The following is a 15,452-nucleotide window of genomic DNA, read 5'->3' as shown; positions in this document are numbered from 1 at the left end:
TTAGAATTTTCTTTTGTTTCAACTATCTATCGGGGCGATGACGGTGACGGTGATGGTGACAGTGGGTAGATTGGCAAATGATGTGTGTGTGGGTGGAGGGGAGCGTGATCATGTTCGACGTACCCAGAAGCTGACGTCGAGGTTTCCGCTGCCTCCAAACTCCCTGTCGCCGGTTTGGAAGGTGACGGTCATGCGGTCATCCTTGTGCAGGTCCTCGTGGAAACACTCTCTCGAGTGGGCCCGGAGGAGGATGTTATGTGAAGATGCGACCCCTATCCATCCCAGCAACGAGACCAGCACCGTGGCCGCAGAAAATCGCATGGTGTGTCCTCGTTCCGGGACCCGGCGTGTTGGAGCTACGTTCAATTGGGTTTTCGGGAGGACGAGGCAGAATCCGCCGGGAGATACGCTGCTGGGTCTTCTAGAAAATTAAAGACGCTGGAGAGCGTTGCAAGCATATGTGTTGGGTATAATTTGCTCGTCGAGGTCGTGAATAGCTGAAATCTGGCTGCTTTTATTTAGCCTTTGCCGTTCGTTGATTGGGCCTGAGGTGGAGATGCACAATTGGTCTCTTTGTCCCACCGTAGCCTGCTTGGCTTAACATGTTGACCAAACTCACACCAGCTCATCATGCACGACCCAGCAGCCCAAGTCCAACTATCTGTGGACAACTCATCACTTCTTGCTGCTTCACTTACCGTTCGACCTGTCAGCCAGAGGGGATTCCGTAATGGGTTCTTTTCTTACTGAGTAGTGGGATGGGCGGGCGGATTGTGGGATGTACGACGAGCTGGCTGCTGTTATATGGCTCCGATTGCTCAGATGGCCCTTATTCTGCCAGAAAGAGGCAGTCATGCAGAGATTCCTAACAGACAACAGTAGGTGGATGTGTGTGCCATTGGCATTGACAAACAATCATCCAGGCATTTCTAGGTTGCGCTTGCTTATGCTTTCTCCAACTTCTATTGACACTTACGCTTGCGATTCTCTAAAAAAACTGTTGTATATTCCTGTGACAGAATATAATTGGTGATTTGATATCACCTACGAAGAGATCCTCTCTTCTATATACCTATATTTCTTTTGCTCATTCTATGGTTCCCCAGCTATCTTTTACTTTTGTTTAGTGGAGTTCTAAACTAGGAAAAAAATAAATATTTCAAGGTTAATTTCTGGAAAGAAACTCACCCAGCCTGGCTGGCTCTGTGAGGAAGATCTCCGTTGTTGGGTGACTTCCTGTTTTCCTCTTCATTGTGAAAAAACTCATGGTACCTCTCCCACACACACTCGCACGTTTATACATAACTTATACCAAATGCTTCAACCCATCCTGCCTATCTGTAACTCATCAGTGGTTTTGAAAAGCGACGGGCTTGAGGAGTGAACGACAGACTAAATAAATAGAAACAACATGCCTGCATATACCGATGGCAGGGGAGGGCTGAAGTTGTCTTTTGCCGATGTCTTCAAGAGCACCAAGACGATCCGGGAGGTGATGGCTGCGGCAGCCTACAAGGTAGGAAAAATGGTTTAGACAGCAATGCCTGGGTGTTCAAATATCCTCCTTTTCTAACAGCCAGAACTCCAGAAAGCCGCAACAGCAGCCAGGAGCAAGAAAGCAACAGCGGACCTAGCTGCCCGCTCCACAACAATCAGGGGATACCCAGTCAATTTCCGCAATGGATCCCCTCCCAGCCTGCCCCCGGGTTACCCTCCGCTCGTCTACGTCCCCGTTCCGTCCAAAGATGCCAACCAGGCGAACGGAACCCAGTCTGCTCTACAATACCAACCCGTTCCCCAAACATCGGTTGATCAGGTGCAAACAAATCCGGCGAGCACTGGCGGCGGTTCCAGCGCGAATAATGCGAGCATCAGTCCAACTTTTCAACAGCAGCAGCCGCAACCGCAACCGCAGTCACAACAGCCACAACAGGGATGGACAACAGATGATGATGATACGCTGCGGAGATTAAAGGCGGAGGATATGAGCTGGAAAGCGATATCAACGTCCATGGGTAGGCCCGTTCAGTCGCTTAAGACTCGGTGGGGGATAATTCGGCCGGCGGTGGAACATAAGATCCCACGACCACATACCAGCGCACAGGGCGAGACTAGCTTAAGATCGCAGCAGCAGCAGCAGCAGACAGACACGAACAGGAGGCACGAGCGGCGAGTTTCATTCTCCGATCCGCTGATCATGGCCGGCAAGGTAGGTGATAAAACGTCATGTCACCTCATATTCCCCCTTCCTCCCCCTCTCTTCTGTGCTAATAAGAAAGAGCCTTCTTCCGTATTGAATATCCCATCTACTATATTTGAAACCAAAGCAACTTCTCCTTTCTTCATTGACGTTTGATTGATAGGTTGCCGACAACTACACGTCCACCTACACACGAACTCCCCACAAGAAGAAAATCCTCTACGTTGACGAGAATTTCAGCCTCGAGGAGATATTGCTCCTCAATAGGCTGGCGGCGCAGTATGATGAGGAGAAATGGCTGCGGATTAGTTCGCGGTTCTATGATAAGACGGGGAAGCGACTTACGCCGCAGGAGGCGAAGGAGTATGTGCAGCGGGGATAGTGTTTATATATATCCTCTTCCTCTTCGTCCTCTTTTTCTTCTTTTTAAAATATGTGAGTTGTTCGATTTTGGGTCTGAATCCGCTTGCTTGTTATTTTTTATCTTTTTTTTCATCTGCTTCTTTGTGTAATGCTACATACATACAGTACATACATTCATAGGGAGGGATTTCCTACAAACATACCATAACATGAAAGACCATGATCGTCTTTACTGTATTCCGTACTTAGGTTACTATTAACTGTCGGAGAGAAGGGGCAATAAAACCGACCTGGGTTAAGTATTGGGTGATAGAGTGAGGGATGGGTGGGGTGAGCAATGAATATCATGATTCTGAACAGTTCTGAATTCTTTCTCTTTCAAAACTGGGAACAGGGTCGAGGGATTCATTAAGTGGTGGTGTGCATTTGTTAGTTACTCAAGTTGATCAGAGTTGTTTTCCCCAAATCCTCAAGAGTTTCAGTTTATATTATGTATAAATTCATTCCAGCAGTGGTAAATGCGCTGTCCAACACCGATGGTCAGATCTCCAGTTCCTATACTCACCATAAAGCCGAAAATTTACCATCCCCTAACTTAAAATTTTTTGTCGCTCCACTTTGCACAACGCCACGCACGCTGCCGCTCTTCGTAGAAGCCTAGGGTTTTCGCGGAAAGAGGGCCAAGATGGTTTTTTCTGGGCCCCTGAAATTCTCCAGTGGTTGCCAGCCGCCAGCCGCTTGGGAGCAAACAAGCAACGCTTTAACCAGTTAAGTGAAACCCGAGCCAGAACCTAAGGTAAGGGGGGTTAGTTAACGTTATCATGAAGAATTGCCTCTCTAGACACATGTCTGTGACGATGGGGCAATCATAATTTTGACTGGACATCCGTACAACGTAATGAATCTTTTGAAGCAACCCACGGTCCAACGGGCGATGCGGCGTGTCTTGTTTGGTGGTTCCCCTGGCTGCTGGGCTGACCCTGATCGATCCGGGCGCCTGGAACCTGGGGGCAGGCCCCATGGACATCCACCGATTGCGGTCCGCGACCCATGGAAATTGTGTGGGGACAGACCACCAACTCCCGCATCGGTTGCCACTGCCAGTCCCCATAGTACATAGTAGTCTGCCGCTGCTCTTCTCACTCTCTTCCCTCTCCCAAAGCCCAACTCTCCTTTCTCACTGGCTTCGCAATTAACTTCCCACTCTCGTTTTCGTTGGTTTTGTCCTTTGGCCTATCCGTTCATTCAATAAGTTTTCAGTTCTTTTTTTCTTTTTTTTTTTTTTCCTTCCTGCGATTCCTTTTCATTCCCTTTCGTTCCCTTTTTTTTTTTTCCCCTTCCCTTCTTGGAAACATCATACGATCCTTTATTTAACAGTAAAAGGACACTACAAAACCAAGGAAATAGAGAAAGGAAATCCCACACCTTCATTAGAACTCCGTTCAAAATATCGTCCTTCGCTTCTATTTTCATACGGCATAAACAATGCGTCTCTCTAACCTCCTCCCACTCGCCCTAGCAGTGAGCCCGGTCGTGGTCTCCGCCGCTGGCACCTTCGGCTTTGCCATGGGCGTCAAGAACGCCGATGGAAGCTGCAAGACGCAGAAGGATTTCGAGGACGACTTCGACGTCCTCAAGGCCCATACGCGGCTAGTCCGGACGTATTCCGCGAGCGACTGCGATAACGCCCTGACTATCATTCCTGCTGCGAAGGCGAAGGGCTTCAAGGTTGTTCTTGGGATTTGGTATGTCTCACTGCCATCTTCTTATACATTATATATATTTATTTTCCATCTGTTTTTATCTGTTGGCCGGTCTTCCCCGTCTGGACAATTAAATAAGTAAATGTCATAATCATGGTAATAAAAATTAACATTTGTTTTATATAGGCCCGATGTGGAAACCTCCTTCAAAGCTGATACTGCGATTCTGAAGAAGGTAGTTAAGGGAAATGAAGACATTATCTCTGCTATCACTGTTGGCTCCGAGACGCTCTATCGCGGCAACTTCACTGGCCCAGAACTCCTGGCGAAAATCAATGATGTTAAGAAACAACTTCCCGGTGTACGCGTGGGCACTGCAGACAGCTGGAATAAATATGATGATGGCACCGCTGATGCCCTTATCCATGGCGGCGTGGATTACCTGTCTGTCCTCCTTCTTCTATTCTCCTCATATCCTCTTGGCCCTGTCCGACAACCTAGCCGGTCACACAATTGAAACGGACGAGCTAACTTGTGTCTGCTTTTCCCTTCCTCTTTTAGGCTCGTCAACGCTTTCGCCTTCTGGCAGGGCCAGGAAGTCGGTAATGCAACAGCCACCCTCTTCGACGACATGGCCCGCGCCATGGCCCACATCCAGAAGGTTGCCGGCTCCCGCGCAAAGGATATCTACATCGCCACCGGCGAAACGGGTTGGCCAACCGGTACGAGCTCCTTTGTTCCCCCTTTGAAACCCAACCCCAACACACCCCCCAACCCCCTCAAATGAAGATAGATTTTATCTATAATCCAGAAAGCCATTCGATGCACTAACCAAACTAAACAGACGGCGGCTCCCACTATGGCAACGCCCAAGCCGGCACGAGTAACCCGAAGACCTTCCACGACAAGGGCGTCTGCGCCCTACTCGCGTGGAACGTGGCCGTGTTCTTCTTCGAGGCGTTCGATGAGCCGTGGAAGCCGGATAGCGTGGGTGATAATGGCAAAGCCGCGAGCGAGAAGCATTGGGGCATGTACACGGCAGATCGGAAGGCGAAGTATCAGGTCCAGTGTTAGGGATGGATAGGAAAAGGGGCGAGAGGACACATGTAGCAGGTAGTTGTGGGTGGGGTCTTGTCCTCTCTTTTCAATTTTGCCGTGTTTGTATTTATTCCTGTTTTTCCCTTTGTTACTGACAGATGTTTTGTTGGGATATATGTATATGCTCCGTTCGGGGTATATGTGGATACCATAGATCGACAGATACCACCTACACCAGGCAATAATTTTTTTTCTTCTTTTTGCCATTTACCTCTGTCTATCTTGGCTATTATTACTGGTGTATGGTATTTTTTCCCCCGCAATTACTCATTTGCTCGTTCTCGCTTTAGGCTGTGTATGTCTCCAAGTGCTTGGAGATGTGTTGTGATACCCAAAGGCGTTCCTAGATACACGCCATATTTCCCCCCTGAGTAATGGAACTATCTTCTCTCTTTTTCTTTCTTTGTAAATTATCTATCCAGAGTAGACCAACAGCGAAGAGCGAGGTCAAAACAATTATTTTGCGGGCAGTCGCGTTGAGAAGACGAATAGTTAGCTAACTTACAATGCGCAGGCCAACGCAGAGTGACTTATTGTTCCTGTACATACATTCCTCCGCTGACCGAGGCTAATGTATCCTATACCGTAAGAGGGTGGTATCCCACGCCCCGATCGTCGGATCTGGTGCGTAATCCCGGTAATTACCAATACGAATAATCTCGCTTGCACCGCGCCCATTCCCTTCTTGGGGATAAAGGGGGACGGGGGACACAAAATTGTAAAGGGGAAGACGGAGCGTGAGTTGGCTTGTTGTGTTGGAAGTCTTGCTATTAATAAAGCTTGCTGTTCTCTAACACCCGTGATTAATTTTGGCTCCCGTTTACCTCCATATCCCGTCAATCTCGGATTCAGGGTCGACGGGTGGCAACCAGAATTTAGAGTGCCGAGCGGGTTCAGCGCCATGGTTCCATCGCCTGTCTATCCTTCTTGTTTACTTCTCCTTTACTACTTCGGGTAGCTGTCACCTCTCGCCATCCCTCGTCGTCGTCGTCGTCGTTGTTTGTCGTGTTCCTCTTCTTCCGCTTTTTCGTTCTTCTTCTTCTTATATATTCTTATCTCCTCTTGTTATCTGGCTTGGTTTGGTTTTTGGTATTTTTATAAATATTCTTATCTTCGGGCACGTTGTCCGAAGCCCCCCCCCCCCCCAATTCTCTGCCCAACCCCCGTCCACCGCTTGTCGCCTCAATCCTGTCAACGTGTTCGCCTAGGGAGAAAAGAAATAAACCAGGGGAAAAGAGCTAGAGGGAGGAGAAAAACAAAAGAGAAAAAAAGAACCAATAAATAACCTGCCCACTCAGCCCTCAACTGCCAGTCCTCCCCTTTGCAACGTTGGCGTTTTTCTCAGGTTGAACAGGAACACCCGCCAAACACCAACACCACCCGGCCTGCGTCTGTATTTTATTCCCCCCTCCCATCCGCATTGTTTGATTTCCATGCTTCAAGATTCCGGGGTATATTCAGAGCAGCAAGCGGGTGCTTGCTGCCACAGACGACACGGAAAGTACGTGACGTGATATATATTTTTTTTTTGTCCTTGGTTTCCTTGAAATAAAATAGAAAAAGAAACGAAACATGTCCAATCCGCTTCCTCTGCACACAGACACTCCCCCCTCTAGTCTACATTTTTACAATGGGATGAAGTTAACTTACACCTTCTCTCCCGCATCGAAACTGGGCTAATCTCTACCTGTCATCTCCTTCGTTCTCCAGGCTTAGATCTGTCCGCGGATTCGACCAACCCTGTCTTCCGTTTAACAGCTGTTAACGGACAGAGCCAGACAACCCCAGTCGGAGACCTTCCTATCGCGACAATACCATCTCTGAGGCGCTCAGTGACTCCAGGGGCTTCAGGCCTCCAGGCTGCTCCCTCGCTCGGATTGCCGCCGTCCCGAATCCCCTCCCCGGCTCCTAGCAACTACGGTGCCGCCAGCAGTTTGGTCTCTCTTCCATCGTTACCCAAGTACCACGCTGAATCTGATTCCCTCTCCTCATCTCCGGAACACAGGAAAACTGATAGCAGCGTTTACTACACTACGGCCTGGGGCTCACCGTATGCGACTCCGAGTCCCAAGCGACATCCCTCGTCTTTTCTGAGAAATCGTCGACGGGAAGAAGGAGGTTATAGCAATAACACTAACAGCGAGGAAGATTCTCCTTCGTCCACGAAAAGTACCCATTCTAATTCAAGAAAGATAAGTGGTAGCAATCACAAAGGTTCCGTAAAACCGTCCTCCTCGCGCGTCTCAAGGCGCTTCTACGGGTCCATCGGCCGAGGCGCGGCAAGGGGCCGACAGGGGAATCCTATCAAGGATTTTACGGAAGAGTGGATCAATCAGTATCTGTCCGGACAGCCGCGAACAGAGCGCACAAACTGGTTAAGTGACGACTCAGCGGATAGTGGCACGGGTTCATTTCTGACTGCCAGAAATCACCTGAGCGAGGACCAGTCTGAAGGTTGGCTTGGTCTTGAGGACGATTCTCAGGACGAAGACCTCCTCAAAACCCCCACGTCGCGCAGCTTTGGTAGAAACAAGTCCAAGGACTTGCTTCTTCCTCGGGACAACGGCCGTCCGCCTCGATCTCGCGTCCTGCCGAAACACATCCCTAAGAAAAGCACGGATACTTTGAAACAGTCCGACTTTTGGGATATCGGACACGAATTGGCCCCTACTCCTACCTCAGCAGCAGCAATGTCGGACAAAGAGGCTTCGTCCAAAGCTTCCCTAAGCCCTCATCCAAACGGCTCCTCGTCAGCTGGTGACTTAAGCCTTCCGATTTCGCCCATTGATAAGCCACTTCCCCCACCACCACCGAATGAAGCCAATGGCGGTGTCAATCATCCCCCTCTCCCTGCCAGTCCACTTGTTGTCCCCAAACAGACCAGGACGTCAACCCCTGGTTTTCAACGACCTAGGAAGAAAGTGCAATGGGGAAAGAAACAGTGCATCATTGCATTACCCCTTGAGGACCGTCGTGGTTCCAGCCAGGGCGGCTTCCATCTGCTTACACCCACTGATGTGGCGAGCCGGCTAAAGAAATGGGAAGAACAGGGATATGACGACGGATCCCATGTCAAGGGGTTAGATGCCATCTCACAGAGCCGGCCAGCATTCCCAGACCCCCACGAATCTCAGAGGGAATGGCGGGAGAACAAATATACCATCAGTTTCCCCGATCAATTCGAGTGGGAGGCGTATGTCAATTTCCTCAAAGAAGAAAAGTTACGTGCATTGGGTGTATTCCTCGACTCGGACCCACCTGCTTCAGCCACCGGTATTTCCCCAGGGGGATCTTTACCTTTGAGCCAGGCTTCGTCTCAATTCCCTAATACTAACCTTCCATTCCCTCCACCAATCCCAACATCATCCGCAGCTAGTAACACATTTGGCCTGCCCACGAACGCCTTCTCCGCCCCACTCAGTCAAGCTACACTAGCAGCCTCAACACCTGGCGCATTTGCGTCACCTGCTACATCACCATTTGGCTTACCGAGCAGCTCCTCCTTCCCTGCTCAGCCTGGTCTCATTGGCACAGATCATTCCTTCAATACCCAAGGGTTCCCCTTCATTCCCTTCCAGCCCACACCCCCCGCGCAAAGTGCTTTGGCGTCACCGAATTTCTTCGTCGGGCACCAGGGGGCTGTTTCTCCTGCGGGTTCTGTGGCGAATAATTTGGCGAATATAAATAATATAAATTTCTATGCTGCCGCCTATTTCGCCCTGTGGCGTCTGATGATGCGAAGCAGATACATTTGCAGTTCCCTAACACGGCGGGTTTGCTGTCACAGTTGCAGGGCCCGCTTCCCATTTTATCGCAGCAGCAGCAACACCATCAACAGCCACAACAACAGGAGAAGCGACAGCGACCGCACGAAGAAGATCCCAGTCAACTCGTTGCCCCGCGTTCGAATACCGAAACACCGGCGGATTCCGATGCCACAAACTCCCCATCGTCGGGTCCAGAAATTGCCCATCCAACCCCTCGTGGACATCGCCATAACGTGAGCGAAACGCTACAGAAGGGTGTGGAGCAGGCGGAGTACCATCTTGAAGATGTCATTAGGCGTCAATTGGAGGAAGAAGATAAGAATGAACACGATTGCGAGCCTACTGATGATTTAATGAAGTCGCGGTGGGCTGTGGCTGATGAACCCGTGTTAAATCTTTCCAATGTGCCAGCAAAGGTGTTGCCGCAGCAGTTGCTCTTTGGTGGGCAAAACGATGATGGCGAAGGTGAAGGAGATCTCCCACTCGATGCCTCCGACATCAATACAAACCCTAGCCTCTCAGGCTCCTTCCATGGCCAGTTTGGCGATCAAACAAGTACAACCTCTTTCAAACCACGACACAGGTCGTGCACGTCTGCGTCGACCCTCAACGTCGAGGCCAGGGAAATTCGACCCATCCGGCTCCTTCGAGTCCAACACCTTTTTCTTTTACAGGATCTAGCTTTCCAGCCACCGCAACAACATTTTACCACATTATCCCATCTTTCAATACAAACAATAGCTTTCCAGCCCTCGCATTCTATCTTTCAGCCCGCGCGTGTCACAACACAGCGCTACCTCTTCCAGTGCCTTCAACGTGACTGCGCCATCATTTGCGCCGCTGGGGGGCAGTAATAAGAACACATCTCCCTCCATCTCCTCAAATACCAACTTCAATTTCTCCACTGCGTCTTTTAACATAGACGCACCTGTCTTTAACCCGGGCCGCAGCTTCGCCTCAGGTTCTACGGCAGATGTCCCCAGCAAGACGGCCGTGTCCGGTTCCGACGGTACCCACGCAACAGCAGGCTTCACAGGCGGCAAGATATTTGGTGATTTCGACATGTCATCTGTAATCATCAAGCCAGCCAAGCTGTCGAAGGCGATTCCAATAATTCGACCGGATGACATTAGTATGAATAATACCAATGTAAATAATAAGAAGAAGAAACCTGCAGAAGCTGCGGGGACAGTTGGTCCTCTTGGCCGGGAGAAGCGTGCTAGAAGGGAAGGGAGCGACGGGGACAAGGAGGTTGAGTTTGAGCTTCCGAGTCATAGTCCAGTTGGTGGGAATGGAGATGATATGGTGCCGCTTAATGATATTGTTGTGCCTGCGGGTGGAAAAGAAAATGCGAATGCTGTGTCCGGGGTAGTTACGGGAGAGCCAGAGGTAGATCAGAATATCGGCACTGATAGCAAAGACATCTATCCTGTCGCTCCTACCACTGCAGATACCATGACAACTGTTGAGAGTGTCACTCCCGTTTCAAAGGATACTCCTGTTAGCCAAACTGCAGAATGGCGTCCTTTTGAGTTCAAAAACAGATTTGAGGCTGCCGCTTTCAATGATGCGTTCCCTTCTGGTCCTGGGGTTCATGGCCTCCAAATGCTATCGGACTCCAAGGGACAGAACCGGGTTGAGCCTGCGAATGAGGATCCTGCTGCAGTTACAGTGGAACGTGCTGAAATCTCCGTTGACGAGCAAATCTCCAAGAGCGTGGGTAGTGAAGTTGTTGATAGCTCATCTAAGGTGTTGCCCTCGGTACTTAAGCCTACTGCGGAGGCCTTTGAGTTCAAACCTGCAGCTCCGGTCGTTACTCCAGTTCCAGCGCTTGTTAAGCAGATGCAGCCATCATCTGGTCCAAAAAATAACGTTGGTCTCGAAGGTTCCCGTTATGCTGTATCCACGCCGCCTTCATCTCCACCACCAGCCAAGTACCTCGCAAGTACCATTCCTCAACACTCTCCTATGGTTGATAATCTCAGAGCTCTGGAAGAGGAGGAGGAAGAGACGTTGCCACTGAGTGAAGTGATGACTGAGGATGCGGAGCACGATTCCCTCAATGAGGATGAGATAGATGCCGTCATGAAGCAGCTGAATGACGATAACGCAGATCTTGGTATTGAGAGATTCAACACCCCACAGCCTCCAAACCAGGATATCTTTGCAGGCCAGTCTACCCAACCGCAGCTGGTTCCCAGCTATACTGTTCGCAGTAACGCTCCCAGCCCAAGTATAAAAGGCAGCGATCGCCCCTTCAGAAATTTGCCCAGGATACACTCAGATCTTGATGGGAAATCCCAGCACCTACTATCGCCAAAGCGAAGCGCTCTTAGTGGCGGTAGTCAATCCCCTGTACGACATCTCAATAACCCCGAGATCGAACACGTGAGTGATTGGGACGATGCTGTTTCCGTTGGCGAGGACGCGAAGCTGCGACAGAGAAGCATCTTCTTCGATCGACATGTGAACGAGATTGTCGGCAGGATCCTTGAGAACCGTCTTGATCCTCTCGAGCAGACGTTAGGCATCATCCAGCAATCGCTTGACGTTCTTGCTTCACGATCAGTTAGCCAACGCAGGAGTATCTCGGCTGAAGTTGTTGAACATAGTGACGCAGATGATGAGGATGAAGGGGAGGACGACACTTTCATGAAATATAGGTCAAGATCTCCGCTGAATAGGAGGGATAGACGTGTGGATAAAATCAAGCAAGCTGTCGCTGAAGCGCTGGCAAGCCAGGTTCCGCGTATCGAAACTATCCCTCCACCGCCACCGCCTCCGGTCCCTGCTCTGGCTCCCTTGGTTGATCTTTCGGAAATCCAAACCGCGCTCGCGGAGATAAAGACTCTTGCTATGTCTAAACCGACTGAGCCCGCTCCAGAACCGCTAACCGATATTAGGCAAGTCATTATCGATGCCATTTCCGAACATCCCCGACTTAATGCGCCTGTTGAATCCGTTTCTCAAATTGATAACATGGAGGCGCTCAAGTTCCAAGTTGAAGGAATGCAGGCAATGTTACGAGTAGCGGAGGAGCGGGCTGAGAAGGAGTATCAAACGCGCAAAGATGCTCAGGATTCCCTTGCTCAATGTCAGCGACTTCTTAGAATTGCAGAGGAAGATGCAGCCCAGCATCGTGAATCAGCTCTAAAGGCGGAAGAAACCCTCAAAGACCTGAGAGAACGGAGACTTCCCGAAACGGAGCGGATTGAGAGGCAAGCTAAACTTCTCCAGGAACAGCAAGAGAGTTTGCAACTCACTCTCTCGGAGCTGTCTATGAAAAACATTACTCTTGAAGAAACTCTGGATGAGTACAGGGTTTCGGCAGACCACTGGAAGTCGCAGGTTGAGCATGTTAAAAGTGAGAATAAGGATCTGAAACTTACGATTAACCATATGAAGAGGCAGATCGAGGACAGCATGGCTGCGCGACAGGGACTTCGTAAGAAGTTTGAGCGGCTTCAAGAGGATATGTCTAGCGCGTCTGGCAACTTTGCATTCTACGAAGCCAGCTGGCGAAAGAAGGAAGAAGACTTGATTGCCAAAAACACAGCGCTTCGGGCAAGTTATGAGCGTGAAGTGAAGCTGCGAGAAAAACTAGAAATGGAAATTGGCGACCTTCAGCAGCAGGAGAAGGAGGCAACCAAACTGCGGTTTATCTTCGGACAGTCGCAGCAGGAAAATGCACGGCTCGAGGAGTTGTTGATGACTCTGAGACAAGAAAATCACGACTTGCAAAACAAAGCTGCTCGCTTCGAACGCGAATTTAACGAGGCGCGGGAGAGTAGCCATGCTGAAATCAAGAGGACTAGAAAGTCTATGGAGGCCGACCTTGATGCGGCTAACAACCAGGTGAACTACGTTCGTGCAGAGCTAGAGTCTCAAATCAGCAGCCTCCAAAACCAATTGGATGGCGTCAGATTGGACGCCGATACAGCTAAGGCCAGACACGAGCTGCAACTGGAGGAAGCTACCGATGCGAAGAGGCTTGCTCTCACGGAATCTGCTGAATCGAAGGAGAATGCACTTCAGGAACAGCGTCTCCTCCACGAACGCGGCCTGAACGATCTTCGCGAACGCCATGCGCGAGCATTACATAATGCCTCGGAGGATCGACAGCGTGGCGAGTCTCACTTGATGGAGCTACTAGCGCTCCGGGATGAGAAGATTGAGCATCTGGAAGATAAACTCGTCCTAGTTGAAGAGAAGCTTGAGATTGCAAAGTCGGCAGCACGCGCGGCGGCGCAAGCGGCACAAAATGCCAAGACTACCTCCACCCTGCCTCCTAGCCAGCCAACGTCGCCGTCCATGACGTTCCGCAGAGGCTCCGAGATCCCCGAGAAGATCTCACCGCAGGCTCTCCGGGAATCCATCATGGTTTTGCAGGATCAATTGCAGCAGCGCGAAGGCCGTATCGAGGAATTAGAACAGGAACTCGCAGCCATTGATAAATATGCGCCTGCGAAAGTAAAAGAGCGCGAGACGGAAATCAACTGGCTCCGCGAACTCCTCGGTGTCCGCCTGGATGATCTGCAGGATATCATCAACACTCTCTCCCAGCCAAGTTTCAACCAGCAAGCTGTCCGCGACGCAGCCATCCGTCTCAAAGCGAACATGCAGATGGAGCAGCAAGAAAAGGAACGCGCCATGTCCGGCGGCAATGGTAACGGCAGCCAGCAATTTCCGTCGCTATCTACCCTCTCAACCTTGCGCTCCCCACGCTCCTTGCTTTAGCGCGCAGCGGCCTGGGGCAACTGGCGCAAAGCGCGAGAAGAACTCCGTCATCTCCAACCCTTCGCCCGCGAACACAAAGATGGCCAAACCCGCCTCTACAAATGCTAATGACCACCGCACCCGTTCCAAGGGCTCCAACAATAGCCCACCCAGCTTCCTCTCCGGCCTCCTAACTCCCCCAAGCTCAAATGTCCGCCAATCGTCAGCAACGTACAGCGCCCCGCCAGGTCCAATGCCAATGGGCACTGGTAGCCGGCGTACCTATTCAGAAAGCCGGCCGCTAAGGCATTACAATAACATTAACAACAGTGGCGGCCGCAACGGCCCACGCAGGCCGTCCGCGCGCAGGGGAGAGAAACTGCCGCAGGAGCTAGAGCTGGAGCTGGAATTGGAGCTGGAGCCGCCGACGACGCCGCCGCTCCTGCGTCAATCGAGCTATGACCAGGATGCGCAGGCGAGAAACTATCATGGTTATGGTTCGTATGGCGATGATGAAGATAGTATGATTGGCGGGGTTATTTCGTCTCAGGATGAGGGGAGGGTGGGTGGTGGGGATGCGCCGTTTGGGCCGTCTATATGATTGATTGGTTTGTCGATTGAGAGAACGAGAAACGGGGAAAAGGAAAGTTGTAATATGGTGAATGGAGATTGTTTGGATGAAATTTTCATTTATCTCCTGTTTCACCCCTTATTTTTTTTTTTTTTTTTTTTTTTTCTCCATTTCATTTATTTTTAGATAATCTTCTCCCTATTCTATTTTCTTTTCTGAATTACATCATTCAGAAAGATTGTAATTTGTTGGATTTTCATATTCGCCCTGTTTTCACACATTTTTTACTCCCACTTGCATAGCGATTTCGCTTCTTTTACTACTTCGTTCGCTTTTGCTCCTTCAGAGCGTCGGCTTTTCTTTTCGATTCTCAGCCACGCTTTCTCTATTTCCATTGTACATTAACATATCATTTTCTATTTTCTTGATTTTTCTCTCCTGGTCTCTCATTTTTCATTGAAAATTTACCCTCTCAGTTTCTTACTTCCTGCAGTTGTCTTTTGCCATTTTTGGCAACATCTATCTATCTACCCAGTCGCTCACTATTTTGACAGATCCGTCCATGTTTCATTTGTCATTCGTATTTTTTTTCGCATGTTTTAAATCAACCTGGACAGATCATGTTGAATTTTTTTTTTTCGCATATGATATTTTGTCTATACCACGCCATATACCTCCCATTTTGCGCTGTGCCTGGTTTAATCCCTACTTTTTATACCCTTCTTTCTTTTGGTTATTTACTTTTGATACCATACATTAATTTTGACTATGGAACTTTTCGTCTCTTGATATTTTGTTTCTTTTCCTTCTTTCATTTTCGTTCGTTGATGTATCTCCGCTTGAAATCAAATTGTCATATGCTCCATTTTCTGAATTAACTTTTCTTCTATGATTATATTTTCCCCCTTTAATGAAGTGACATATACAAATGCGTCAGATTCTTAACTGCACTTTTTAATAATTAATAGCGTACAAACAACAAGCAACTCTTTCGCCGCGGCGTCCCCCCGGAAGCCGATTCTCTTGTTAAATTG

At 49.6% G+C, this 15,452-nt stretch overlaps 5 protein-coding genes across 5 annotated transcripts; 3 read left to right on the top strand and 2 right to left on the bottom strand.

Annotated features, from left to right (window-relative positions):
• Positions 1 to 108: 108 nt before the first annotated feature.
• On the bottom strand, positions 109 to 321 carry HCAG_01831 (predicted protein; the record flags this gene model as incomplete). The annotated part of the gene is made up of 1 exon (XM_001544734.1): positions 109 to 321. One exon carries the CDS (start codon positions 319 to 321, stop codon positions 109 to 111), a length of 213 nt encoding a protein of 70 aa, XP_001544784.1.
• A 197-nt stretch (positions 322 to 518) lies between these two features.
• Positions 519 to 1,252, bottom strand: HCAG_01830 (predicted protein; the record flags this gene model as incomplete). The annotated part of the gene is made up of 4 exons (XM_001544733.1): positions 519 to 661; positions 699 to 865; positions 977 to 1,010; positions 1,189 to 1,252. The coding sequence occupies 4 exons, from the start codon at positions 1,250 to 1,252 to the stop codon at positions 519 to 521; spliced, it is 408 nt and encodes a 135-aa protein (XP_001544783.1).
• Positions 1,253 to 1,411: 159 nt separating this feature from the next.
• HCAG_01829 (predicted protein) lies at positions 1,412 to 2,771 on the top strand (the record flags this gene model as incomplete). The annotated part of the gene is made up of 4 exons (XM_001544732.1): positions 1,412 to 1,516; positions 1,577 to 2,209; positions 2,364 to 2,563; positions 2,729 to 2,771. 4 exons carry the CDS (start codon positions 1,412 to 1,414, stop codon positions 2,769 to 2,771), a joined length of 981 nt encoding a protein of 326 aa, XP_001544782.1.
• A 1,277-nt stretch (positions 2,772 to 4,048) lies between these two features.
• HCAG_01828 (beta-glucosidase 4) lies at positions 4,049 to 5,340 on the top strand (the record flags this gene model as incomplete). Its single annotated transcript, XM_001544731.1, has 4 exons — positions 4,049 to 4,308; positions 4,453 to 4,710; positions 4,828 to 4,988; positions 5,111 to 5,340. The coding sequence occupies 4 exons, from the start codon at positions 4,049 to 4,051 to the stop codon at positions 5,338 to 5,340; spliced, it is 909 nt and encodes a 302-aa protein (XP_001544781.1).
• A 595-nt stretch (positions 5,341 to 5,935) lies between these two features.
• Positions 5,936 to 14,448, top strand: HCAG_01827 (predicted protein; the record flags this gene model as incomplete). Its single annotated transcript, XM_001544730.1, has 9 exons — positions 5,936 to 5,949; positions 6,323 to 6,362; positions 6,826 to 6,865; positions 7,075 to 8,637; positions 8,737 to 9,137; positions 9,203 to 9,596; positions 10,054 to 12,576; positions 12,688 to 13,797; positions 14,075 to 14,448. The coding sequence occupies 9 exons, from the start codon at positions 5,936 to 5,938 to the stop codon at positions 14,446 to 14,448; spliced, it is 6,459 nt and encodes a 2,152-aa protein (XP_001544780.1).
• Positions 14,449 to 15,452: the final 1,004 nt, after the last annotated feature.

The sequence above is a fragment of the Histoplasma capsulatum genome, genomic scaffold, assembly GCF_000149585.1.
Source record: "Histoplasma capsulatum NAm1 scaffold_1 genomic scaffold, whole genome shotgun sequence".
NCBI lineage: Eukaryota > Fungi > Ascomycota > Eurotiomycetes > Onygenales > Ajellomycetaceae > Histoplasma > Histoplasma mississippiense.
Note: the sequence above shows the minus strand (reverse complement) of the source record. Positions and strands in the feature narration are given on the sequence as shown.